The sequence below is a fragment of the Syngnathoides biaculeatus genome, chromosome 17 (genome assembly GCF_019802595.1).
Source record: "Syngnathoides biaculeatus isolate LvHL_M chromosome 17, ASM1980259v1, whole genome shotgun sequence".
In the NCBI taxonomy this organism is placed as follows: Eukaryota; Metazoa; Chordata; class Actinopteri; order Syngnathiformes; family Syngnathidae; genus Syngnathoides; species Syngnathoides biaculeatus.
Window position 1 is genome coordinate 12,859,725 of NC_084656.1, and position 27,815 is coordinate 12,887,539.

At 43.0% G+C, this 27,815-nt stretch overlaps 2 protein-coding genes across 2 annotated transcripts; both read left to right on the plus strand.

Moving 5' to 3' along the window:
• The first annotated feature begins 5,004 nt into the window (after positions 1-5,004).
• swi5 (SWI5 homologous recombination repair protein) lies at positions 5,005-10,834 on the plus strand. The gene is made up of 5 exons (XM_061801448.1): positions 5,005-5,235; positions 5,655-5,703; positions 5,774-5,877; positions 6,022-6,116; positions 10,634-10,834. Exons 1-5 carry the CDS (start codon positions 5,111-5,113, stop codon positions 10,696-10,698), a joined length of 438 nt encoding a protein of 145 aa, XP_061657432.1. The 5' UTR covers positions 5,005-5,110; the 3' UTR covers positions 10,699-10,834.
• A 1,540-nt stretch (positions 10,835-12,374) lies between these two features.
• Positions 12,375-27,786, plus strand: slc27a4 (solute carrier family 27 member 4). Its single transcript, XM_061801663.1, has 14 exons — positions 12,375-12,961; positions 15,026-15,187; positions 17,765-17,975; positions 18,065-18,248; positions 20,031-20,189; positions 21,725-21,794; positions 21,921-22,012; positions 22,518-22,627; positions 22,715-22,924; positions 24,294-24,420; positions 24,518-24,655; positions 24,723-24,887; positions 24,985-25,131; positions 26,905-27,786. The coding sequence occupies exons 2-14, from the start codon at positions 15,027-15,029 to the stop codon at positions 27,060-27,062; spliced, it is 1,932 nt and encodes a 643-aa protein (XP_061657647.1). The 5' UTR covers positions 12,375-12,961; position 15,026; the 3' UTR covers positions 27,063-27,786.
• Positions 27,787-27,815: the final 29 nt, after the last annotated feature.

Consider the following 27,815-nt stretch of genomic DNA (forward strand, 5'->3'; position numbering starts at 1 on the left):
CAGCGTTGACAATTATTCCATCAAAGTCCCACTAGCAATCATTCATGGATGGCGCTTGCATCCACATTATGTCATTGTCTTTTGTCTTTTCTAGTTTTGCTTGACTGCACCTATTTTTTAATTCACCATGAATGTTTTGTGTACAAATCCATGTGTACACTGCCCCTCCCCCACACTATTCTTAGAGGACAGGGACCTGGCCCTGCCCAAGAACAGCAAAAATCAGTGAGTAATTGAACCCCCCACCCCGCCCAAGAAAGGTTTTTGGCGCCCTGTCCCATATCCATATTTTAACAGTGAGAGAAACAAAAATTTGTACAGTTTGACTGAAATCTGGCGGCACGGTTGCTCAGCTGGAAAGCGTTGGCATTACAGTTCTGAGGTCCCGAGTTTCATCCCGGACCCACCTTTATGGAGTTTGCATGTTCTCACCATGCCTCCGTAGGTTTTCTCCAGGCACTCTGGTTTCCTCTCACATCCCAAAAACCTGCAATCTTAATTGGACACGCTGAAATTTCCCCTAGCTGTGATGCAGATGTTTGTCTCGATGTGACTGGCTGGCAACCAGTTCATGGCAAACCCGGCCAACGCTTGTGAGGATAAGGAGCTAAGAAAATGGATGGATGACTTAAACCTTGCTGTATAAGTCCAGTTTTCCATGATTACCTTGTTTCCAAATAAAGTCCAATATCAGCCAGAATCTTAGCATTTTCTACATAAATCTGACCAAAGTCAGCTGAAACCTACTTGAAGTTTTTTTTTTTTTTTTTTTTATAAAATATATATATTTCCTGGGAAATTTTGCTGTGATTTGGGTGTGCTAAAAGTAATTTTTCCTTAAGAGTGTTTTTTTACTTGCTTGGGCTAACAACCGTAATTATTCAACAAGATAAATAAGAGACGATCGTCAAAGTGTATCCCCTAGTTTAGTCACTCTATATTTGGCGGTGGAATGAGCACATTTTTCGACTTTGTATCATGTTAATGACAGCAATCCCGTGTCGAAGAAGTAATTTGTCAAAAAAAAGACGATCATCTTCAAGCTTTTTCATGACTGAATGTAGACTTCGTATTGCATTCATGTCATCACAAAGTGAGCATTCACGTCAGTGGCAGGGAGGTTCCTCACACGCCTCCATCTGTCACACTCTTCTGTGCCGTCTCTCGTTCATTAACTCTGACTCACGCTTCTAATAAGTGCATCTATTTCCTCTCCCGGATCGTTATATTTTTATAGTCTGCTTTTCTCTCTGACTCAATCGCTTCATTGTTGAAATAACCCACCCCCACCCCCCCGTAGAGGAGGTGGTTATCATTTCCTCGCCTCACTGTCAGGTTGTTTTTTTAGTCTTGATCACTCACATCCAACACGGGCAAAGTGGCCGCGTCTCCACCTGAGGTCCGACCGGCGCTGTGTGCCAATTGCAAAGTCGCTTCCATCAACTGCTGATCTCCTCAGAGCTTTGACAGTGCTCACTGGGCTCCCATGGAAACATTCCTAACCCGTGCTGTGTCTGTCGTTTGACTTGAAACACAAAATACTCGCCGGATCACCGGTTGCTTTGTCTAAACATCTCACACGGAACAAACAGCTTGTAGCAGACAGCTGTGAAACAAACCGTAATATAGTTTGTTTCCTTCGTGTATAAAAATGAGGAGCAGATGTGGTCTCGTTATCAACAAACAGTGAGCATAATCAAACACTATTATGCATAAACAAGTGCAGGATGCTGTTACCCACTAGTGCATTATGCTGACCAGTATGCAATCTGATTTAAATAAATTTATCCATCCATCCATCCATCCATCCATTTTCTTCACCCCTTATCCTCACGAGGGTCACGGGGAGTGCTGGAGCCTATCCCAGCTGCATGTTTTTGGGATGTGGGAGAAAATCGGAGTGACCAGAGAAAACCCATGCAGGCACGGGGAGAACATGCAAACTCCACACAGACGGGTCCGGGATTGAATCCGGGATCTCACAACTCTGAGGCCAACGCTTTCCAGCTGAGTCACCGTGCCGCCAAATGAGTTTAATTCAATTGAATTTAATATGATTTGATTCCATTTCTGCATCTTATCCCCGCTGACTTTGGGTGAAAGGCAGTGTACACCCTGGATTGGTCGCCAGTCAATCGCAGGGCACGTGTGCAAACATCCTGTCTTCAGTCAACATAACGGGCATGTTTTTGGGAATGTGGGAGGAATTTGGAATGCCCAATTAAATGCGTAAAACCCATGTAAACACACCGAGAGCTTGCAAATCCAACGCAGGACAGACAGAAGTGACATTTGAACCCAGAAACTCAGGACTGTAAAGCAAATGGATTAATCAGAATCAGAACCAGCTTTCATGGCCAAGTGTGTAAAACACACAAGGAATTTTTCTCATTTATAATGCATTTTTGGCTCAGTGAAAACTCTAAATTGCCCACGAGTGTGAAAGTGTGTGCGTGTGTGTGTGTGTGGTTGGTATTTATTCTTTATGTGCCCTGTGATTCACTGGTGGCTAGTCCAGTTCCAGACAAGTACCGGTACTTTCCACAAGGTCTTGCAACAGCATCTTTCCAAGCAATAACATTCAATGCGAGCTTCTCTCTTGTGCTGACAGCTGTCTCAGCCGGTTGTCGAAACAAAGCCCACAAAACCCTTTGTTTTGCTCTCGTTTTGTCGCATCAAAGAGGAGCGATTTGACTGTACGTGCGCAATCATTGTAATAGTGTGCATTGTTATTCACATGCGTGCCTGTGTTTGTGCTGTACTCATGTAAATACGCATTAACCATTTGGATGCAAATACATCAGCGTGAGAGCAAAGCTCTTAGAGACGTACAGAAGGGACTTTGTACTCCTATAGATTTTGTGTTTGTGTATATCAGCATTGTTTGTTCCCCTCACTATAATTCTCCAGCCGTGGAATTGAGATGCAGCACAGCAAAGTGGCTGGGACGCGTATGAATTATGAAGATGATGGATAGGAAGCTTTCCAACAAATGCTGCTAACCAACAATGTCTTCCCGCTTGCTGCTTTTTCTTTTTCCCAAAATGGGGATTCTCTACAAAAAAAAAACTCATGTATGTTATGATGTGACGCTAAAATGACTTTCAAACCATATGTTTTGATAAACATATGTTATTTATTTATGTAATTTGCTAGGGGCAGGGCTGACTTTTTAAATTTTGAACTAAATTAGGGTGAATTTAATCATTTGAGTCTATAAAGCTGGAAAAATACTGAAAAAACAAATTCATTACATGTGGGGAAAACAGTCTACTAGTGGTGAGCATGTCTGGTTTACACTTGTAAGAGTCAGGGTTCAAATCCTGGCTCGGGCCCTCCTGTGTGGAATTTGCCGGTTCAACCCTTGCCTGCCCACATTCTAAAAACAGATATGTTTGATTAAAATAATAATAATAAAAAACATTAAATTGACGTTTGAATTGATTAAAATGAGTGTTGGCGGCACGGTGAGTCAGCTGGTGGGCCTCACAGTTCTGAGGACCCGGGTTCGATCCTGGCCCCGTCTGTGCGGAGTTTGCATGTTCTCCCCTTGCCTTGCGTGGGTTTTCTCCGGGCACTCAGGTTTCCTCCCACATTCCAAAAACCTGCAACATTAATTGGACATTCTAAATTGCCCCTCGGTATGATTGTGAGTGCGGCTGTTTGTTTCCATGTGCCCTGCAATTGGCTGGCAACCAGTTGAGAGTGTACCCTGCCTCCTGCCCGTTGACAGCTGAGATAGGCTCCAGGACTCCCCGCGACCTTCGTGAGGATAAGCGGCTATGAAAATGGATGGATGGATGTTTAGTATAGTACTTGGATTGTGAAGAAGCACACTGTGGTTAGTGTATTTTTATTACTATGTAGTCACGCTGGGGTAAAACAAATCTCTTTGAGATTTGATACAGCTCTTCTGTATTTGATCTAATTACATTTTGGAAGGTGAACCTCGTGTTGTGTCCAGTGAGTTGACACACGAGCGTAAACAAAGACAGCTGCTCCATACGCACTCTATTTGTTGGGAGTGTTGTGGAGCAGAACCCTTGTTTAACCTCAAAGCTTCTGTATCAGATGAGGGGAGAAATCTCAGTCCAATTCACACACACACACACACACACACACACACACACACACACACACACACACACACACACACACACAAAACGTCATGCATGAGCCATTAGCAGCCAGTGTGTGTAATATTTCTAAAAGGAGAAAAAGGCCATGTCCCCTGCCTGAATTTTTCATCCCCACCCTTTCTGTCTTTGTACAAACTAATAAATAAGCAATGAATCCCAAAGACATAAAACTGAATGGACTTGGTTTGATGTCCTCTATAGCCAGGAGCGGCACATTTTCTCCATCTTTCCTTTTTGCTCCGTGAAACCTCTTTCCTCTTGCTGTTTTAAAAGGTAAATCCTTCACCACGCTGCTCTTCCTCCACTCAACCAGTGAACTGTGGTAAACATTTCCAGCCCCCAGTGTGTGTTGTAAAATTCTAAGCTCGTGTGTGTGTTTGTCTGTCTTTTGCACACACTGAACTTGACTTTTTGCTTTGTTAATCCGCCAGTGATTTAGTTTTAGAGCGCCAGTGGCGGAAAATGAGTGAGAGCCTGTCTTGGAGCGTCAGCCCTAAAGAGCGCCCTGCCTGTACCTTATGACACGTGAAGTTTCACTTTCTGAAAATGCAACATATTTATTGGAGAGTGACAGGGAGCTCAGAGGCCAAAAGGAGGATGACTGAAGGGTCAGAATCATTTTAAGTGGTAATCGGTTGCCCTCTGGTGGTTGTATCAGAAAGGATTTTTGATTTCATATGTTTGTGGCTGGTCATTGAATGAACTTGTTTATACTGTACTATACAGTACTGTATAAACGATATTCCGCTCGCGTCGGAATTTAAGCAAAGCAGTTAAAATCATTCGGTAAATCTTTACTTTTCTCGGCCGCCGTAGTTAGAGTAGGAAACAAAGCCCCGCCTCTTGAATTTTGAAAACCAATCACATTTGAGTGTTACCACAACCCGTCTTGTGTGAACTTCCTGTTTCTTTCCGTGCCAAGCACGGTTTTCAACTGTAGTGTAGTGCAGTGCAAACAAACTACAGTACTAATGTCTCGATTTGGTGCAAATATGAATTTAGAACAACCGTCTAAAAATATTGCGGAGCAAAATAAGTTGACAAGCCCAATTTCTACGCCAGAAGGGAACGACCCCAAGAGAGGACCGCTGAAAAGGTGAATTGTTTTGACGTTTGAAAAGTTAGACCACGGTATTGTGTTTCCCCATATAACATCTTTTTACATTTCAAGCTGTATCTGTGACAATATTTCTATATACTTAATATACTATTTTACAACATTACGTCATATGTCAACGTTATTCAGTGTGAAACGTTCTTCAGTTTAACTTTTAATTTACCAGGTTAATTACTTGTCATGCATAGGTTTCCAATTACGCCATCTTGTGTGTCATAGAGGTCAGAGAACACGGGATAGGTGAAGCGTGAACATTTTTTTTTCCATCGTTAATTTATCCGATTGGTCTTAGCGTGATGGTGACGTCATTGGAAACCTATCCATTCGTTTCATGTGATTTCACTCAACGTCCATGAAAATGCCCTCTCTAAAAAATGAAAAAATCCTTGTCCTCGTAGAACTCCATTTTCAAAGTTCAGGAAAGTGAACTCTAACTTCAAATCACCAGTGAGTAACCACTTCAGTCAAAGCCAAAGATTGGAGCAAATGTGAAGCACGCTCTTGTTATGATTCACAGGGTCAAGTGACCAAGACTTGTCAAGTGAGTCCTGACGAAGAGGTGGAGGAACTGGAGAGGAAGCGAATGCAGCTGGATGCTGAGATTGCACAGCTGGAGTTGGAGTGAGTACTGTTCAGTGACTTTTGTTCCTTTAAAATTAAGCAAGCGTCACATGCCAGCAGTTTACGTCAGGGGATAGTAAAACATGACACCATGAAATTTTTTTCAGTCTTCATTCTGAATCAAATAAAGTTGTGTTTCCGCAGAGGATACAAAGAGGACGAGCTGGACTATCACATTGATATGCTGCATGAGTACAATGACATCAAGGACATTGGACAGTCTCTCCTGGGCAGAATAGGTATAAAAAAATCATCATATACACCCACTACAGATCGATATGATAATAAATGTACCTGTGGATTTAAAATAACAATGTACTTTATACTGAGCTGTTTTTATATGATTCTGGAATGCATCTGGAATTTTTTTTTATTTTGATTATAATTATACAATTACATAACCATTATCTAAAAATCAATACAATGTAAAGAGAGAAATTCAAGTCTGCGAGGGGCAAGTTGACCTCTTGCGGCATTCAAAACAAACAGTACTCTAGGTCTGGCGTCATTTGTGACAGCTGTTGAAGAGCAAATGCTTCGTGTGTTTTCACTGGCAAGTGATCCTTGTAGCATCAACTACCTACTGCCAATGTCATTGTCAGAAAGGTTCATGTTTAATTCAGTGACACCACAGTCTGCATGAATAATGTGGGAAAATAAAAAGAAAATAGACTGGATTGTGGTCCAAAGAATTTGGACACCTGGCTATTCATCCTGGCTGTACAAGAAGTAAAAATGGGAAAACACGTTGTTCTTACTTTGGAGCCATAACTGGAAAGATTCTAGTTCCAAAAACACTTTGGAATGCTTCAATGGGAACTTGTGTGGCCAGAGTTTGAATGACGAGGGCTGGCTGTGCACCCGAGTCCCGCTTTTCCACCATCCCACCTCTCCTATTACTCTTATACTGACAGGGAATTCGGGGGGCAACGCCGTCCTCCCAATAGATAGCTTTAGATCACATGACCAATATTTGTCCGCCACGGTGGGGTTTTCCTTGACAAATGTTCAGTCTTCTCACCCCGATACCAATTTGGGGGCAATAAATGTTGAAAGTAGAATTTGTCTCTCCCACCTGTACTATTCCAGCCTGACAGCGCAACAGTATTACACTTTTTTTTTTTTTTTTTATGGGCAGTCAAATCAAATTTTTTCTATTGAAGCACTCAATAAGCAATAGAACAAAACAAATCATCAACCTCCAAAATGACCACAGCGAGTAATGTTGTGTGATGTCACGCCACGGGTCTGTATTCTATTCTCTGCAACATGACAAAATATGGAAAAACCCCAGTTTTGCCATTCATTAAAATTGGTATTTATGGTAGTTCTCCAACAGTCGGCCAGTAGAGGTCATCAAAGTGTTGTTTCTCTCCAGGGAATTTACTGTAAATGAGCCCCAAGAACGTTTCCTTTATACAGTATACACGTGAACAGTATTTAATACTACAATGCCACTTTTACTTTCTCTTCATGCGTAATGTAATTGAAGTTATTTTGAGTATCATCATTTTCAAAGCATCCTCTGAATGTGGTTTGTAAGCGGTAGATAAGTCATCTTCATTCCAGCATTTAATCACATGATTGTGGGGCAGTGTTTAGAAATTAAAATATCAACGACTGCTTGAAAATGCGGAAGTTAGTCTAATTTAAACCTTCCTAATTATTGGGAAAGTGACTCACACCCAGCATGTGTCACTAAGGCGGGGGTGGACTTTTTAGTCACTTTTGCACACGTGACAAGTTGACATCTCCACTAGTGTTCTTTTTTTAGTTTTCATGCATTTGTGCGTCTTATCATATGACACGTACTGTAGCAGCGTCTTCAAAGCTTGCTTCTCCCACAACATACCCTAAAGTCACACCAAGAATGACGCCTTTGTAAATAGACGTAGCTTTTCCCCTTCAGCACAATGGCTGTCTTTTACAACACTTCGGCACAATCGCCACCTCTGTCTGTCATTCACGCACATGCGTACAGTCTAACACAAACACACCAACTTCCTCCCACTCTCACCTCACACACCGCACTCACTCATTTCCAACACACGCTTTTTACAAAGAGTCCACGCTCCGACACTGAGTTTGACACGCCGCACGCTGTCACTCAAAGGGGGCGGACACGGGTGGGCAGCGTGTAGCGAGAAAATGATGACGTGACCAGATGCTCTGTAGTGCTCACCAGAGACAAGTGTTACTTTGTCTCACGCCATGTTCATCTGTCAGCCACGGCATTGTACATCTCTAGGGCTGCACTTTTTTTCATTTTTTTTTTTCCACTTTCTATCTCCTATGTGGACATTTTAGTTGTTTTCTTGAGTGGAACTTTTAAAGCCCATGTGACATGCCTATAAAGATCCTAAAATATATATTGTTGTGAAAAATACATATAACATTATTCACTTCAATGTCTATACAAAAAAATAAATCCGAGTGAGGACCGTGTCATCTATGCGCAAAGTTGCGGGACTCTCACTCGACATCAAAGTGGTAGCCATATTGCCTACAACGTCATCTGCAGATGTCACACTGGCACATTCGCCATTGAAAACACATAGTGGCACCTGCTATGGGAGAGGAACAGCAGAGATTTTCAGATTTTTCCTACGCCCCTTCTGTTGTGGAAGCTCTTTTCGAAGAAGAGAACATCTCACAATCGAGTGAAGTGACCGGGGCAATATTACCCTATCGTTTCAAGCCATTTTTAGATGATATGCAGATCACTTATAACTAACAACAGACTCCCTGACAGTATGACAGTATGTAGCGTACTCAGCCGCAAGCGATGACAATGCCAAGCCGCTTTACGGCATTGTCGCCGCTAGCGGCTGAGTGCGCCATCGTTGGCGGCATTGTTTATCGGCGGTATTGTTCATTGCTGACGGCAGCGGCAGTGGACGACACCGCCGACGATGGCGCACTCAGTCGCGAGCGACGACAACGCCATAAAGCGCCTGGCTTGGCCCCCCAATGAGCCACCCCAGCTGAAGCCGTGATCAGCGGATGCGGTGCCGACACGCACATTGACACATTTAGCACCCCTGACTTAGGTGCGGAAATCTTTTGTTACGTTCTGAGAGGATTACGTCCTCATCCCCCCAACTATTATTTTTTTTTAGTAGCTCTATACACACCTACCTGCAATTTGGAGCACACAAAGCTCTTGTCCTTTGCACCTGTGGAATCCATTTTTCACAGTGAACCGGGTCTTTTGGAAACATGAAGAGTGAATCCATCCTCCCGAGTTTTCAAACAATATCCAGCAGTACAACAAGCCGGCATTTTGGCTAACACAAAGGAACAAAAAGCTACCTTCCAGCAGGTAAAACTAATAGAAACAAACAAGTCCGCTTGAGTGCGCTACTGCCCTGTACATCACTTCCTGCTTCTTCTCCAAAACAAATCCCTCAAAAGGATTTTCATGGCAGGAGTTACAAAGAGCCATATGCGTCAAAATCATGTTTTGTCATGAAAAAAATGGATGGGTCCATTCCAGTTTCCTTTTTTGAAAATTAAAAACATACTAAAAATCAGGTATTTCATGTCAGTGGAGCTTTAAAGGGAACATTAAAGAGTTCACATGCAAAAGCAGACATCTATTTTTGTGAATTGAGTCAAATTATTTATTTTTTAGTATCTGGTTCCTGTTCAGGACAGCATGGTGGGCGACATATTCAAATGAGTTTACGCACACTGATCGCCCGCAAGCTTCAAATCAGGCCTCGCCTGTGTGGAATTTGCATGTTCTCCTTGTGCCTGTGGGGCTTTTCTCCAGGTACACCGATTTCCTCCCACATACCAAAAACATGCATGGTGGGTGGATTGAAGACTCGAAGTGTGAGTGTGAATAGTTATTTATATGTCCCCTGCGATTGGTTGCCGACCAGTTCAGGGTGCACCCTACCTCTCGACCAGAGTCAGCTGGGAGAGGCTCCAGCATAGTGCCGACCCTAGTGAGGATGAGTGGGATGGTAAATGGATGGATGGATTCTGGTTTAATACTAATACTTTTTAGTTAGGATATTGTAACTTAATATGTATTGAACAACTATAAGGCCAATTTGGATCAAATCTACCTTTGACTGAAGAGAGATTTCAAAGAGGTGTTTGTTATTTAATCGCAAAATAAGATAAAATTTACCACATAACACAATTACTGTACATTGAAATGATAAGTATTGTGCTTTGTGAATACTATTCACCCTTTATCTGAGCTGCCTATCCTCACAAGGGCCGTGGGAGTCCTGGTACCTATCCCAGCTTTTCTCAGGCAGAAGGCGGGGTACACTCTGAACTGGTCGCCAGCCATTTGCAGGCCACATATAAACAAACCATTCACACTCATATACACACCTATAGGCAATTTAGAGTTTCCAATTAATGCATGTTTTTGTCTCACCTTTGAACTAAAACTTAACCTTAATTTAAATTAATTAAAAAAAATATTTAAAAGATCAATCACCCTTCAAAAGCCAATGAAAAAAAATGTAAAATTCAAAGTCATTTACATTCTTGGTTGCGGCTACGCTCAAGATCCTGTCGACCTTCTTGACTGCGACCAACATCGGTGAAAACTATCTTCTCCTTAAAAAGAGACAGCTTTCAGCGCCCTACTGGCCCTTCAATTTTTATTTACTTTTTTCTTTTGTATCTTCAAATGATATATTTCCAAATTATTTGTGAAATGAATCATAGAGTGTTGACACTGACATAAGTCTAAGGGTCGGTTTGGCTTTCTCTTCCTTGTTTTTTGCAGCTGTTCTACGCGGGACCACCACACGCGACCTCTACAGCCACTTCGGTCTGGAACTGGATGATTGACAGTAAAAAGAACAGCTTTGAAGATGTTTGTAATGTGGAGCTTTAATTTATATGGACATTTGTCTAAACAAGAGTACAGTAGATGCAAACACAATTACTTTTCTGGTGTTTATTTTTGATAAAAATGTTAAATGTGTTCATCCTTTGTATTTCTTGTCTTGTTCACAATAATTCCCAGTATTGATTAATCTCCAGTATATGGTCAGTATAGCTCCATGGTGCCCTAGAAAAAAAAAAAAATCTTCATTAAATTAAATCACCAATTTGTTTTGGGTTGTCTGACATGTTGAGTATAGACAGAGTAGGGTGTGTCCTTATCTTTTTTAAACACCGTGTGGGTTTTATCCACTGGAGCAGCACAAACATTTTTGTGGCCTTCGGATGCTCTTTGCCTACATGTGGACACTATAAACCCAAGACTATTATAGATTCTTTAGTCTACTTTCAAGGATAAAACACACACAGACACACATTTATTAAATGATCAAGTCATTTATCCTCAGAAGGATTCCGGTGGTGCTGGCACCTATCCCGTCTATCATCGGGCAGGAGGCAGGGTACACCCTGAACTGGTTGCCAGCCAATCACAAGGGCACATAGATAGAGGCGAGAGTCACACTCACAATCATATCATACCTAAGGCCAATTTAGTGTTCCCATTTAATGCATTATTAGGATTGTGGGAGAAAACCGGAGTGCCTGGAGAAAACCCACGCAGGCACGGGGAGAACATGCCAACTCTACACAGGTGGGGCCGGGATTTGAACCCCTGACCTCAGAACTCTTGGGCCAACTGTCTAACCAACACTACTGAAAAATTCCTGTACCAGGGTGGCGGAGCTATAGAATGTTGGCCTCAGTTCTGAGGACCGGGGTTCTAACCTCGGCCTCCCCCTGTGTGGAGTTTGCATGTTCTCCCCGTGCCTGCATGGGTTTTCTCCATGCACTCCAGTTTTGTCCCACATCCCAAAAACATGCATTCATTGGAGGCTCTAAATTGCCACAAGGTGTGATTGTGAGTGCAATTGTTGGCGGTCTCCAATGTGCCTTACAATTGGCTGGCAACCAGTGCAGGGTGTACCCTGCTTTCTGGGGATAGGCTCCAGCACTCCCATGACCCTTGTGAGGATAAGCGGTTAAGAAGTTGGATGGATGGATCTGCACATGCAGACTTGATTCAAGAAGAGGGTAGAAGAACAGTTTCAAATAGGTTTCTATCAAAACGACTTTAATCGAAAGACCCAAGGTACGTAATTGACCAGAGCTGGATGCTCTTGCCATTTACTGTAGCACTGCTGTCAGTGTCAGCTGAGGAGCTAGTAGAGCTGAAGTGGGGAGTGACAGCGACAAAGGTTCTATCAAAATGTTGGTTTATGTATGGCAAAAGGGTTGAAATATATCATTTGTCAGATAATAATCCTCAATCTGAATATCAGGGACTTTATCATGCTCGTGTCAAATAACGTTCCAGATCGTTGCAGTAGGTGGATGTGGAAGGTGCCATGAATGAGTTTGGCTTTTGGCCTCGAGACATCCCGAAAACTACGATGTGCAGCAACTTCCTCCCGCCGTGGCCCGTCGCGCTCTGAGTCTGCGCATGAGCAGTGGGGAATACCGAACGGAGCGCATGCGCAGTCTGCAGGGTTTGTCGCTCGTTGAACTAAAGCCCCCCACATTTCCGCATCAGGGCCTTTTTCACTGCCCGGTACACAAATGCTGGTTGTCGCCGAGCAGTAGCAGCAGCGGCGGGCGGCTACGGGCAGGCCGCGCCGCATTTCCTTCCCGTCAAGCCCCCTCCCCTACTGGCCGTGACGTCGGGGGAATAGGAGCACCCGATTGGTGGCGCTCCCTATCAATTTCAGTTTATTCCCGCTGCGCTCGCTGCAAACTGCCGGCGGTGGGCGGGAGCTCGTTGAGAATGCAATAAGGTCATTTGAATTACGCCAGCTAAAAGGTTTCATCTGTCACAATGAAGCTGGCCATCTTATCGCGGGTCGGCATAACGAGCGGATGATGCTCGCAGGGTCGAAGTCGACACGCTCAGGCGGGCCAATCGGAGCAGAGACGCGGTGGTCTTAACGACGACAAAAGGGAAGGCGATCCCCGGGTGCCCGTGTCAGTTCCTGTGCGTCTCTTAGCGCCGCTATCAAGCTGAGCCAAGCGGCCAGCGGGCTGGCCTGCGGCCGCATACAATTGGATCAAGGGGCTTGGCGCCCGGGAGGTCTCCTTTTTTTTTGCACATTACGTGCCGTGACTGATTCAGGTGAGAGCCATTTGTGTCTGCGTGTGTGAAACAAAAGGTTGACGCGAGGACGACTGCGCGCTCGTCCTCCATCAACCTTGTGGGCGATCAGTGCGCTTAAACCCATTTGACTGAGAGCTCATCCTGCCGCGTTATACGCAGCCGCGGCGGCAAACGGCACATCCGCCGCGTCTCACGCTCCCCACCAAGCAGCCATTCAACCATCCGTTGCATTTGCGTCCGATTTGGGATGGCACCACCTCCGGGATGGGTCTGCCCGTCCGACACGGTCTCGACAGGCCCCTGCGAGGAAGCCACATGGCACACAGGCTGCCAGCCCACAACCGCAATATGATGCGACGCGCCTTTTAAATTTCCGGGTGCAAACTGCCACGACTGTCGGAAGCTCTTTTTGCCTTCTTCGCTCCTCACGTTGGACGTTTAATGCGTTTGCTGAGGAAGGAGGAAGGCAGAGAAATTCTGTGTCCGAGCTCCGTGACTAATATCATAAGAATGCACCCTTCCATGACGCTAGATAACAGTCCAGCCGCTGCGTCTTTTTTTCCAATGTGGGACATGGCTCCATCATGAGGAAAACTTCGACTTCATCCTTCGATGTCACTGGACACTTTCCCAGCTGTCACTACAAACCAGTGACCTCCACCAAGGAGGCGAGGTCTTCCTCTTTGTGTATATGCTGGGGTCACAAGCTGGAATGTCATACCAAGTTCCTCTATATGAGCCCGACTTGACTTTCAGGGCTATATCTTATATATATATATATATATTATATATATATATATATATATATTATATATATATATACACATACATCTATTTTCACAGCTGCTTATCCTCACAAGTGTCGGGGGAGTGCTGGAACGTATCCCAGCTGTCAACGGGCAGGAAGCAGGGGGCACTCTGAACTGGGTGCCAGCCAATTGCAGGGCACATGGAAACAAAACACTACACTCACAATCACACCTAGGGGCAATTTAGAATGTCCAATTAATGTTGCATGTTTTTGGGATGTGGGAGGAAACCGGAGTGCCCGGAGAAAACCCACACAGGCATGGGGAGAACATGTAAACGCCACACAGGCGGGTCCGGGATTGAACCCGGCCAGCTGAGCCACCGTGCCGATGTTATATATATATAAGTCTCTCAATTATCTTTTGTATCCATTTAGATTGTAGATTTGTGCTCTTTTTAACAGTTGACAAATGTTTAGCCTTGTAGAGGTCTGAGTGCTTTTTCTGTTTATAGCTTGGCTATGTTGAAACTGCACAATCGGTTCCAGAACACTGCTAGATATCAGATTTGTTCAGTTTCAAATCTCTTTAAATCTCGGAAAATGTTCAGAATGAATTATCTGTTTTAAGGTCAAACTGTTGCCACCATGCTAATTTTACATTGTTAATGGCCAACAAAAAAACCTGTAAAGTATCATTTTTATCCTGCCTATAACTGCCTGCAAGTGTAAAAATGAACCAAGGCCTGTAAAAACATACATCCAGCCATTTTTTGTTGCAGGGTGCATTCTTGATTGGTTGCTGGCAAACACAAGGCACATACAGATAAACAACCATTCATATTCACACTGATTGACAATTTATTATCTTCAGTGTAGGCTTTGGGAAGATGTGAGGAAGAAAAACCACACAAGCGTAGGTAGAATATGCAAACGCCACACCTAAAGCCAAAACTGAGAGATTCAAACCTCCACTAGTGCATAGTAACTTCATTTCTTCAGACTTGTTGTCCAGGCTGCGTTTTCTCTTGAAACGGGCGCATAAACACACGTCCATTGTTGATACTTTGATGCTCACTAAACTAATATCTCGGGAGGTCCTCCGAGGTCAACTTCAGCTTATTGTGTTGCTTTACAGGCGTATTTCCTCCCCCCCCCAAAATTCTAAACCAACCTTTGTCATTGTCTTGGAACAGAGATGTGTGTTTTGCTCAAATACAGTACAAAAAAAGAGTCTTATCTCTTAAGTAACTTTTCCTCTAGTGAGGTTTTTGCCATGAGATTCTTGTCGCAGCCTTCACCCTTCCCCCGTGTGTGTGTGCGTTTTTCTGCAGGATGCTGCGTTTAGCGTGTTGCACGGCCCTGCTGTTCGTCTTGAGGCTGCTGATGAACCTGCCCTGGTTCCAGGTCCTGCCCGCCATCCTGATATTCTACCTGGGAAGTGGAGGATGGCGGTTTCTGCGGATTTTTGTGAAAACGATAGGCAGAGACTTGCAGTAAGTCTCTAAAAGCTCATACGATTTTTTTCGGTTTAAGTGCGCTTGACAAATGTCATTCATGAATTTCACGGGTGCCTTTCATGTATGATGGGTGCGTGAGCGAGAAACATCATGAGTTATGAATACGAATTTGCGTCATCATCATCGGCTGCCCAGAAGGCTTGGTTTACAAGACAGAGATTAATCCAAACCTTTCCTGAAATAAAGCAGTTGAAAAGTTGGGAGGGAGACCAAAGAATTCTTCCCCAAAGCCAATATTGACTCTTCTTTGTCTTCAATCACTCCTCCGTTTGCGAAAGACCAAATGGTCTCTTGTTAGAAAGAAGCCAAAGTGAATTAGCCAGTTGTAATTAAATGGAGCATATTTTCTTTGTGTTTTAAAAGTTATACAGATGTTATGTTCATTAGGTATCCTACATCATCTGTTGAGATACAGTTCAAGAGTTGTCTCATAATAATTCCCAGCCTTGAATCTTAACTGATCCTCTCAGTGATATTCATTCAACAGTGGTTATTATTGTGCCTGTAGTTTGCAGTGGCGTACATTCCATACAGTGGAAATTTTAATTTTTACAAGTGGGTACAGTAAAACACACAATTGACTGTTAAGATTGTCTTCTAAAAAACATAAAAAAAAACTGATATAAATTATTTGTGGACCAGAGTTGATCTGTTGGTAGCCAACAATTATACAACTCTGTCTATTATCAGGATCTTTGTACCTTTGCTATAACAACGTTTCCATTTTGCCCCTCGGACCGACCCTTTACTTTTCCACCTTGCTGTAACGTTTTATGGCAGCTGTCATTATCGTCACTATCGCACGTAACCAGTGACCTTTGTTTTTCAAACATAGAGCTCAAGGTGAGCCTTGCGGGACACCTGTGCTTTGCATGAACTCATCAGCTTTATTATTTAGGAGCGAGTTGACTTGGTTTAAAATTTTCATGGTTGTATATTCTTATTATATACATCCAAGATGGTGTGACAAATATAGCTTTGAGTTTCTGAATTTCACTTTTTTCATTTGTCATTTGTGGGGATGAAAAAACAAAAAATTAAAATGACTGAGAAACTAAAGCACAGCCTTAACAATATATTTGTAATAAATATCTACTTTTAATCTGTGTTTAGAGATTTTAATACAGAATAAAGAAACATTCGCGTGTTTGGTAATGACAGTAACGTACAAGAGATCCAATCATGGGCTAAACCAGCTTCACTTATCCTCATATTTTTTTAAATGCTTGGTTTGTATGACAAAACACCAATTTAACACCATAACCATAGTTTAAACTTTACCCCAATTGCACTTCCCTCCGTTTTCATAGATGAGTACCTTTAAAACAATCTACTATTTGTCAAAAATCGTAGAATCTAATATGGTCATGAATTATTTTTAATGAGCACAGAGTCGAAGGACATCCACCTATCAATTTTCAACACTGCTTCTCCTGGTTAGGGTTGCGGGACCCTGGGGCCTGTCCCAGCAGACAGTGGGCGAAAGGCAAACTATGCCCTGAACTGGTCACTCTTGGGTCACATAGCCCAAGGACAGAAATGAGAATGATACCTGTATGCTGCATGACAATCATGATGTATGAAATTAATACACAGTAGATGCAAGACTGGTTGGCATATATATATATATACATATATATATATATATATATATATAGACTGTCCTGACACACCCACCGTGCGGAAAATTGTGCACAGCCACCAAAGAGACATGTCTGATTGGAGCCTGAGACAGGCTGTAAATCATGGAATATAAAGTTTTCCTGAGACCTGCAAATGTCCTAGAAATCCATTTGGAAAATATAACACTTTAAAATGTGCAAAATCCTTCTGTAGCGGATGTGCTGTCACCACAGTGAGAATTGCACACCACTCCATCAAAGGAGAACATGTTTTTTTATATTGTATGAAATAAATCCAATACAAGTAGTTCAATAACAATACTGTGTTTATGACTGAATGCATGTTTTGACATTGATCAGTACAAAAAAGTGCCTTGCAACTTTCCTTGCACCACAGACTGCAGGTGATTTACTGTAACATATTTGACGAGTGACCTAGAACTAAATAAAAACAAATATTTCAACATTTAACTCTTCATCGCGCTATTACAATGACTTCAGTTGTTGTAATGTAGATCAATGTATTTTCCCCAAAAACTCCAAGCTACCAACATCATATTTTAATTAAAAATATCCTCCCACTTCATCAGTAAATATGATAAAAATGCATGACGTGGTACAGACGCATTACAGCTGTTGGCCAGGTGAGTCCAGAGCGTTATTGGCCAGGGGTGCCCCACAAATTCAGTGCAAGTCAGCTGTTGTTGGGAAGGGGAAGTTAAAAAAGGGTGAAAGAAAAAGTATTCAAAGTTTTTCCAACTTTTATTCTCCATATTAAACTAGGGTTTTTGACAATGTACATGTATATTGTCAGCAATTAGACGATGTCCAGTAAGATACATTGTGACTACCTAAAACTGCATTTCCATTTGAAACTGCTGTACTAACAGATGCTAATAAGCTCAGCCCGTTTGGTTTTCTTCTTTTTCAGCGCAGCATCAGTGCTGTTGCGGGTCAAGATGAACGTCAAACGCCACCTGCGGGAGAAGAACACGATTCCCGCCATCTTCGCCGAAACTGTGCGGCGTCATGCGGACAAGACGGCGCTGATCTTCGAAGGCACAGGCGAAACGTGGACCTTCCGACAGTTAGACGAGTACTCCAACAAAGTGGGCAACCTGCTTCTTCAGCGTGGCTTTAAAGTAAGGCAAATCGATAGTTGTAAAAGTCCACCTGTCAAATCTTCCAGCAGTTGGCCACCCGCTCTGCTTTGTGTGGTTTTCATCCTCAGGAGGGCGACGTGGTGGCCATTTTCATGGAGAACAGGTCCCAGTATGTGGGTCTTTGGCTTGGCATGGCCAAGATTGGAGTGGAGGCGGCGCTCATCAACTTCAATTTGAGACTCGAGGCCTTGGTGCACTGCGTAACCATTTCCAACTCCAAAGCTGTGGTCTTTGGATCCGAATTGACTGATGGTAAGGACCATTTGCTCTCTATCCTATCAGGAAAGCTATCAGGGACGCTTCCATATACATGTGTTTTGGGATACATTTACAGTGTGGAATGACGTACATTGCTAAGTACTCTGACCGGAGATTATAAATGGAGCACAGAAAATGTACACAGCTCATATAAGATTGACGGCTTTGGCGGATATGTCTCTACAATACCAGTCATAAATTTTAAATAGCTCATAAATTAAATGAAAATATGAAGGGGAGGAATGTCACAACACAACATTGTGCTAAAAAAAAATGAACTTATCTGAGAACCAAGGTGGTATGCATTGAAAAAAATTGGTGTGGCTGTGTACATACAACTGATTAATAGATTTAGAAAAAAATGTCTTTAGTGTTTCAGGTTTTTATTGATTGCAGAATGCAGGTCCCAGTTTTATTTAGATTATATTAAAAGTAGATCGAGATGTCTTTTAATGTTTGTTCTTCAGTCAAAATACATGAAGAAAATATAATTGCAGCAAATTTATCATCCACTTGTTAAAGTGGTATAAATAGCTTTTTTTTCAGGCCTGGTTCTATCTCAAGCAATAGATGCAATGCTAAACACCGTGGCCTTGTGCTGATGAGCCAACGAAGAGTTTGAGTGTCATAAACATGATGATCGGGAGGGGGATAGGGTACAACAGGAAGCAGAACTGGAGGTAGCAGAAATGAAGATGCTGAGGTTCACGCTTGCAGTGAACAGGTTGGATAGGATTAGAAATGAGCTCATTAGAGGGACAGCCAAAGTTGGATGTTTTGCTGACAAGGTTCGAGACAGCAGACTTCGATGGTTTGGACAGGTCCAGAGGTGAGAGAGTGAGTATATTGGTAGAAGGGTGCTGAGGATGGAGCTCCCAGGCAAAAGAGTGAGAGGAAGACCAAAGAAAAGGTTAATGGATTTTGTGAGGGAGGACATGAGGACAGTGGGTGTTGGAGAGGAGGATGCACGAGATAGGCTTAGATTGAAAAAGATGCCACGGTGTGGTGACCCCTAACGGGACAAGCCGAAAGGAAAAAATGAACACCGGGAAATGGGCTAGGGTGTTGCGTATAGGCGAGCGGGTACTTGTTGAAGTGCTGCATAATTGGAAACATTGTTTTGAAGTGATCCCATGGTTGGATGAATCTTTAAATTCAAAAGAAGTTCCCTTCATTGACATTGGAGAAAATAAACAATTGATTGCTAGTTTAATAAAATCCACGGTATATTCAATTATACTACTTATCTAATTTTTTATGTTGTGGGAGTATCTCCCTCTCAATATTCAGAACAGCTGTTTAGTGCCGGAGTTATGCCCTTGGTACATTTAGCTCAATTTTTCTACACTGAATCCATGTTAATCTTCAACTAATAACGAAACAAAAAATCTGTAATATGATGTCATCGCTTTACCTAAAGTGTTTTTGCTTTTAACCATTAGAGGTTGCATTAGAGTTGGGAAAACTGCAGCCCAGCGTTGTAGAGTGGTCATAAATTTGTCTGTTACCACCCCATGGTGCTTTTTGGGTGCTTGCCCAATGTTAAAATAAAAAAAAAGCTGATCTCAGCTGATTTGAAGAGTAATTTAATATGGCTGCTTTGCGCCGCATACTCGACCTGTTTTTTTTTTTTTTTTAAATGTCTGTATGCATTTTAAAAGACAGCACAAAGGAACACGCAAGCCTACTGCAAGCAACATGTTTCCTAACAGATAATTTTGAAACAATGAAAATAATGAGTGATGCGATTGAATTTCAATGTCCTTATTGCTACAGCTGTGTCCGAGGTCCACATGTCAATGGGGAAGACAGTGCAGATGTTTTGTTCTGGGGACTGGGACCCCAAACGGGTACCGCAGGGTACCGAGTGCCTCGAGCCGCTGCTTGCTGCCGCTCCTTCGCACCTGCCCAGTCAACCGCAACGCTGCTTCACAGGTAAGGGAAATCATACACAGAGATGTTTATGAGACATTTACAAAGAAAAACGGTACACAGAGAGTTTATCGCTAGCGCTGCCGCACTAACTGGGCCGGACCGGTAAAAGTCACTTCCTCAGCACATATATTCCACCAGTCTCACTCTTGCCTTTTCTGGTCGAGTGCGCCCTTGCGGCCGTTAGAAAAAAATGCACAAATTAGCTGCATCAACACATAAACCGTTGAAAGCATGTGAAAAAAGTCGCGGCTTATAGGCCGTAAATTACGGTAGTTGTCCTTGCATTGTCACAACTAGCTTTGCTAAATATATGGCGATTAGAAGATTAAGCAATATTTTTGTAATCTATTATAAACAATGTCAAATAAGGCATTTTCAAGCACTGTACAAAAGATATCATAGCTCTATCATCCAGGGCACTTCATCTTTGTAATCAGTGACGACAACAGTGCAGTCGCGTTGCCAATAGAACTATTGACCTTCGCACACGTACTTGGTAAATAAAGGTCGTTTGAGCCTGATTAAAAGCAAATGTCTTTTGGATCAGTAAGTCTAGTGAATGAGCATTTTTTGCGTCAAATGTACGTTTTTGATTGATAGAAGATGAATGACCACAGTCAGTTTTTTAAGCTTGTTCGAGATTCAAGAGGGCACATTTTATAAAGCAAAGTAAATATAATTTTCTGTCTTTAAAACTGGTAGATCACCTGGGAGCAATGCATATGAAATATAAGTGGCCTGCATTTGAACCTTGGACTGATTTAATTTGAGTTTGGCCTCTGAAAGTAACATTTGACATCAAGCAGTGACTTGCAATCAGATCATTGAACCTTAAGGGGCTGCAAAAGTGTAAAGAATTTTTTTATGAGCAGGTTAGAAATGGAACCTTTTCTTTGAATCTGACTTTCTACTGAAATTAAAACTACTGTATTTCACCTGATATTGTAAAGAGTGCAAGTCACTGATAGTGTCGTGATACTCTCTCCCGACTTCGGTGCCAGTAGCATAGGTTTAATTCCCACTGAGTAAATGTGTGGATGTGAGTGTGAAGGATCGTTTGTCTTGATATGTGTCCTGAGATTTAACTGGCGACCAGTCCAAGGTGTGATCCGCCTTTTGCTCTAAATCAGTTGCGATAGGCTCCAACTCCCCCTGACCCGTTAAAGGAAATGGGGATTCCATCTATTCAAATCCATTCATTCCTAAATCACAGGGAAATTTGGTTCATTCCAGCTGATTTAATTTGGTGGGTGGGTACAGCTATCAATTACAGGAGTGACACATACAAGCTGACAATAATTTACATTCACACTATGGCTAAGTTACAGTACTCAGTAAATTTAACATGCATATTTTTTAATCAGGAGGCCTCAATACTAGTAAAGGAGAAAACCCAGACTAGTCTAGCAGAGGTTTGACATGTAAACTCAACACAGAAAGAATTTGTGACATGTTAACTACTACTACTATCCAGTAGTTACTACTTAAATGCAGAAAACGAGAAAATTCTGTGAGCTGGATTCTCTGTTTTCCAGATCGCCTCTTCTACATTTACACCTCAGGAACCACCGGGATGCCTAAAGCTGCCATTGTTGTGCACAGCAGGTAGGTCGCAAGTGCACTGCTAAGACAGGAAGCTCCAGACATTTTGATTCATCTGGCCTTTTTCAATGTGTCCAATCATGAGTCAAACCTAGTTTGTGACTCGACTCACAGTTTTTCTGGTCACAGGTATTACCGCATGGCCGCTCTGGTCTACTACGGCTTCAGGATGACACCAGACGACGTCTTGTATGACTGCCTTCCGCTCTACCACTCTGCAGGTAAACACGCTACTCTATGACTGAATATATAAGATAGCTTTTTCATATATAGTGCATGACATGACATGTCATGTCATCGTTCCTCCCAAAAGGGTTTTTTGTGGGTTCGAGTTCTTCAGTCGCAAACTCATCTGATCATGACTTGATGGACTGGGGTACAGTCATTCCAGATCAGAAATTATGTTTCTCCAAACTATTCCAAAAAAGCGTGAATCATAAATTGTCCAAAATGTGAAAAGGAAAGGAATTAAGATTCGTGGAGTTTAAACCAAGCTCTTATGTAATGACTAAGTGCGGTGTCCCAAGACGTTCGGCTTTTGTATTGTATTATGTTCATTTCCCTCTGTTATGGTTAGAGCCATACCATACCAAAAGAAAAAAATTCTCCCACGTTTCTTTGTATCACTTACTGTGTTTCCTTTTACTTTTGGTTTCAAATTGAACTTCAATTCCACCTTCGACTTCAATGTCTCCAAAACGCCTCATAGTGCCAATTTTCTGACAGGTAACATTGTGGGCATGGGCCAGTGTATAATCCATGGCATGAGTGTCGTTATCAGAAAGAAGTTTTCCGCCTCCCGTTTCTGGGACGACTGCGCCAAGTACAACTGCACTGTAAGCAAACAAGTTTTGTTTTTTTTCTCTTGTCTTCTTAATGTTACTTATTGTAAGATGAAGTTGCCTTATTTCCTTGTGCATCAGATTGTACAGTACATTGGTGAGATATGCCGCTATCTGCTCAACCAGCCAGTCCGGGAGATGGAAAAACAGCACTGTGTGCGCATGGCGCTGGGGAACGGCCTCCGTCAGTCCATATGGGAGGAATTCATGATGCGCTACAACATTCCACAGATTGCGGAATTCTATGGGGCAACAGAGTGCAACTGCAGTTTAGGAAACTTTGACAACAAGGTAGGCGTGTGAGATAAGAGTAACGTAGATACTGTAATTTCCGGCCTTTCAACCCTGCGGTCTATGCGGTGACGTGGCTAATTTGTGCATTTTTTCTAACGGACGCAAGGGGGCACTTGAGCGGACAAGGTAAGAGTGAGACCAGTGGAATATATGTGCCTAGGAAGTAACTTTTACTGGTCCAGCCCTGTTAGCGCTGCGCTAGCGTGTTACTGCGTGTCTCAGTGATTTTTCACCGGTATGTTTTTATTTAACCGGCCCAGTTAGCGCGGCGCTAGGGTTAGCGATACGTTAGCGTTAAACTCCCTTTTTTGTAAATATCTCATGTTTCAATGTGGGCACTTGCGGCTTTCACACAGCTGTGGCGTATTTATTTACCAAATGGTATTTTTAATTTTTTTTTTTTTTTTTTTTTACAAATATACTGGGTGAGGCTTATAACCAGGTGCGATCTGTAGGCTGGGAATTATGGTACTTCAGCGCAAGTGAATGCATGTGTCAGACTTTGACCCTGGTTGTCTGAATGCATTTAGTCAGCACCTTTCTACAAGTGTATGAACCCCTCACTCTAAGAAATGAATCCAAATGCCATCTCATCTGAGCAGACCAGAAAAAGAAATGTAAAAACAACTCAAAATGTAAAAATAACGTTGTTTTCACTTAACTCTGTTGAAATAATTCAAAGCAGCACATGACTGGTGAACTTCCACTCAGACTCCTTAAAAGATAACCAAAGTGTGGTTACCTCATGAGAATAGGAAGCGGTTGAGGTTGACATTGTTCTTGGTATTCAGTGAGGCCCAGGGCGTCGCTAAGTTTTGATGTTTGTGTTGGCTTAGCCTCCCCTAAAAAAGTATGTCGATGAGGAGGATTTTTAGGGAACCTACCATTTATTTTAGGGGGGTTAAAACAATAAATTTCTGCCACAAACACATACTACCACTATACTACTTTCATATAGACCACCAATACAATACTATATACAGTATATACAGTAAAAAATGTGGCAAATTCCCTTCAGATGGTGTATTTTTTGTTTTGCTTTTGTAGGACGGGTAGTTTAAAAGGCACTTTATGTGAAAATCAGTCCTGAAATGGACCCTGATCTTTTTGCATTATCACTCTTCAAATCTAGTCCTTGTTTGCCTAATTATTTATTTATTTATTTTAGTACTGTAACCTCTCCCAGCTGACTCTGGGCAATAGGCAGGGTGCACCCTGAACTCGTCGTGAGCCTTTTTATTGAAGAGATCCTTTCTTCTTTTTCTATCTTGTTTGGGGGCATTAGAGTGATGAAGTCAGGTTTTGCACCCGCTGGTTTAAATGACCCCCCCCCCTCCCCCCCATTTGGTGTTGCGATGTCCTACAGGTGGGGGCGTGCGGCTTCAACAGTCAGATTCTACCTTTCATCTACCCCATCCGACTAGTGAGGGTGGACGAAGAGACCATGGAGCTCATCCGAGGGCCCGACGGTGTCTGCATTCCCTGTAAACCCGGTGAGTGGATTGATTGTTACTGGAGGGGGCTGCATCAAACTAAACCAATGAACGCTAGTCCGCTCGGACCTCACTTTTCCAATGTCCGTCTTTTTAGGCGAGCCTGGTCAGCTGGTGGGCAGGATCATTCAGAACGACCCTCTACGGAGATTTGATGGCTACGTCAACCAATCCGCAACCAGCAAGAAGATCGCTCACAGCGTCTTTAAAAAGGGAGACAGTGCTTATCTTTCTGGTAAGTATGGCCTGTTTATCCACTATATGGACTCTATGGTGGAATTGGCGCCTCCTCCTCTCACCAGGCGACGTGCTAATCATGGATGAGTGCGGCCACATGTACTTCAAGGACAGGACGGGAGACACCTTCCGCTGGAAAGGGGAGAACGTCTCGACCACTGAGGTGGAAGGGACACTCAGCAGGCTGCTGGACATGAAAGACGTCGTGGTCTACGGGGTGGAAGTGCCCGGTAAAGTGTCAAATACACACAAGACGTCAACTTGCCTGATTATACCATCAACGCCAGCGGTTCGAGGGAGCAATGTTTTGCATTTTTCTGGATTCAGGCGCAGAAGGGAAGGCAGGAATGGCCGCCATCGCTGATCCTAATCATTCCTCCGACCTGGAGAAGTTCGTGAAGGATCTGGACAAGGCTCTTCCTCCATACGCCAGGCCGATCTTCCTCCGCTTTCTTCCAGAAGTCAACAAGACGGGTAAAAGTACTCTCTTTTTTTTGAGATTATACAGTATATTGGTTCATCTCAATAATCAAGAATATGGATGGAGAGTGCATTTATTTCAGTATTTCAATTCAAAAAGTAAATTTGAAACAGATTCATTCAACTAAAGTTCCTCAATTAAAATACTTGTTTTTTAATAAGAAAAATATGATTTAATTGCATTAAACTTTAGCAAAACATAAAATAATAACAATTAAATCGAGTTTGACCATAACACTTTTAGTCCATTTTTTTTCTGCAATGCACATTGTGCCGCTCATTCCGGTGTATACACCTTGGCCACTTGAGGGCAGTATAAAATTAGTTGTCAAAATAAAAATATCTGGGGAAATTGAAGATAAAATACAATTTGCAGCGGCTCTCAGCCAATGGATGGATCCGAGCAGGGCGCCTAAGCCACGCCTACTTAGATACTGTTGTTAGGCACCCCAAGCTACCGATCAAAATGACGGACGCAGTGCGGCCGAAGCATGTTATGAGCGATTCATTAGAGCGAATTCCCGAAAGCATTTCTGTTTCCTTTGAGAGAGTTTACAGAAAGGCCTGAATTACTTTCAACAGGGATATATTTAGAATGTCAAGGTGTTCCAAACGGGAAGGCCAGTTAAAGTTTCTGCAATGTGTTGGCTGGGTGTGTGTGTGTGTGTGTGTTTGTGTGCTCCCATATTAGTGGTTCGATTAAACTCTACAAGGGGTCAAACTCCATAACTTTTCTCACGTGCCATGTGAGCAAAGCTGGACGTCTCTGCCACAGCAGTGGAATAAACCCAGAGGGTCCCAAACCACACCAGTGCGGATGAGTGTAGTAGCTCGACCAACAGAAAGGAGGAAAAGAAAACCGATTCTTTGTCAGACTGATATGAACTACAGGTTAAAATAATGAAATAAATAATGGGATGGTCTTTGATCATTTGTAGTGCAAGCCCCTTGTCACATTCCAGGAGATGTTCATCATCGTTGTACTTTATAGCTATTACACTAACTAATTGAGTAACTTACCTCGGAACAGACAGCTTTCTGCTGATTTATCTTCGATACGTTCAGCTGGTCGTGAGGTCAGCCACAAGCACTTAATCCACCATTTGCATTTATCTAAATTACGCTTTGGGGTGGGAAAGGGCACCAGATATCCTCCCAGTAATCTCTCTGGATCGCCCTCATCTCCATTACACGTTCCCTAGCCACATCGAAGCACCGTATCTCCGAATCGCATATAAGCAGCACTATACACTCGCAATTCAGAGGCTTAAGGTAAGCACACGCTCACTTTGTGGGGCAGCATGGGCGGAGTTCAGAAAATGACGCTCACTGATTGATCAAAAGGGAGCTGTCAATCATTCTCACGGCTCCATCCATTGTTTGAAAAGGAGTGGGAAGAAATAAAGTATAATTATTTTCATACATTTATATACAGGTCAGGGTCATAGTGTTTGGCCCGACTGCCGACCATTCAAGATGTTCTGGGTTTGAATATGTGTGGACTTTGCATGTTCTCCACGTGCCTACGTGGCTTTTCTGAGGATACTCCAGTCCAGTCTAGGGTGTATCCCGCCTCTCACGGCAAGTCAGCTGGGATAGGCTCCAGTACACCCGTGACCCGATCTTGTACAAGCGCTCTGGAAAATGGATGGCTGGACCGAGCTCTAACAAAGAATTTTGAAATGGGAAATTTCCTTGTATTCAGCTCTTTGTGGTAGATTACCATCTGTTTGAAATATTCACAAATGTTTACGTGTGTTATCTTAGGAACGTTTAAGTTCCAGAAGACGGAGCTTCGTCGAGATGGCTTTGACCCCAGAGTGGTGTTGGACAGACTGTTCTTCCTCGATTCCAGCAGAGGGCGCTACGTGCATCTAGACGAGGAGCTGTACCGCTCCATACTTTCAGGGAAACATAAATTGTGATAGCGGAGCTTCCTTCCGTATCTCCACCTATATGTGTACACACGCTCACACACAAATGAAGAGGTATTGTGTGATCAAGATGGAAAGTTGCAGCAAATGAAATAGCCACACACATTGCCACACGCCCGAAGTTACTTTTTGGATTGCTACCACACACATGCAGCAGCGCTCCCTTTCATCCCTGCTCAAGTCCCCCTGGCAACCCCTCAGGCTACCTCAGTTAACACACACACACACACAGCGCCATTAACCCAGTCACCAGATATCTCTGGTAACTTGAAACCAAGCGTCACAACCACTATGAGTCTGCGTTGGACCGTGAAGGCGTTGGAAGCTCCCCAGGACCGCCCAAAAAGTTACCAGGAACCACACAGAGTTGAAGGATGCTGAGGAGGACTGTGGCCCAGAGAAGCTGCACCTTTTCTTTGTTTGTGTCTTTGACTTTGTCTGGCAAAGAAATTTCAGCTGCACTAGCCAACAGCGGCAAAGCTCTTGGAGCGCACAGCCCGTGCGGCCTCGTCGCAGACGACATGTGGCAAAGACATCGAGTGTTGGAGGGCCGCTCGTCTTGGGGAAAAAAAAAAAACACCCAACAGGAGCTGATGTGAATCAAAGCTTTCAATTTGAACGTGTCGCACCAAATATATTTAGTTTGTTTACATATTTATGGAAACATGGAAGTTATTTATGTTTGTCATAGCCATGAAAACATCCTTTTTTTTTTGACATCTCTCGAGCTTTATTTGTATGCAG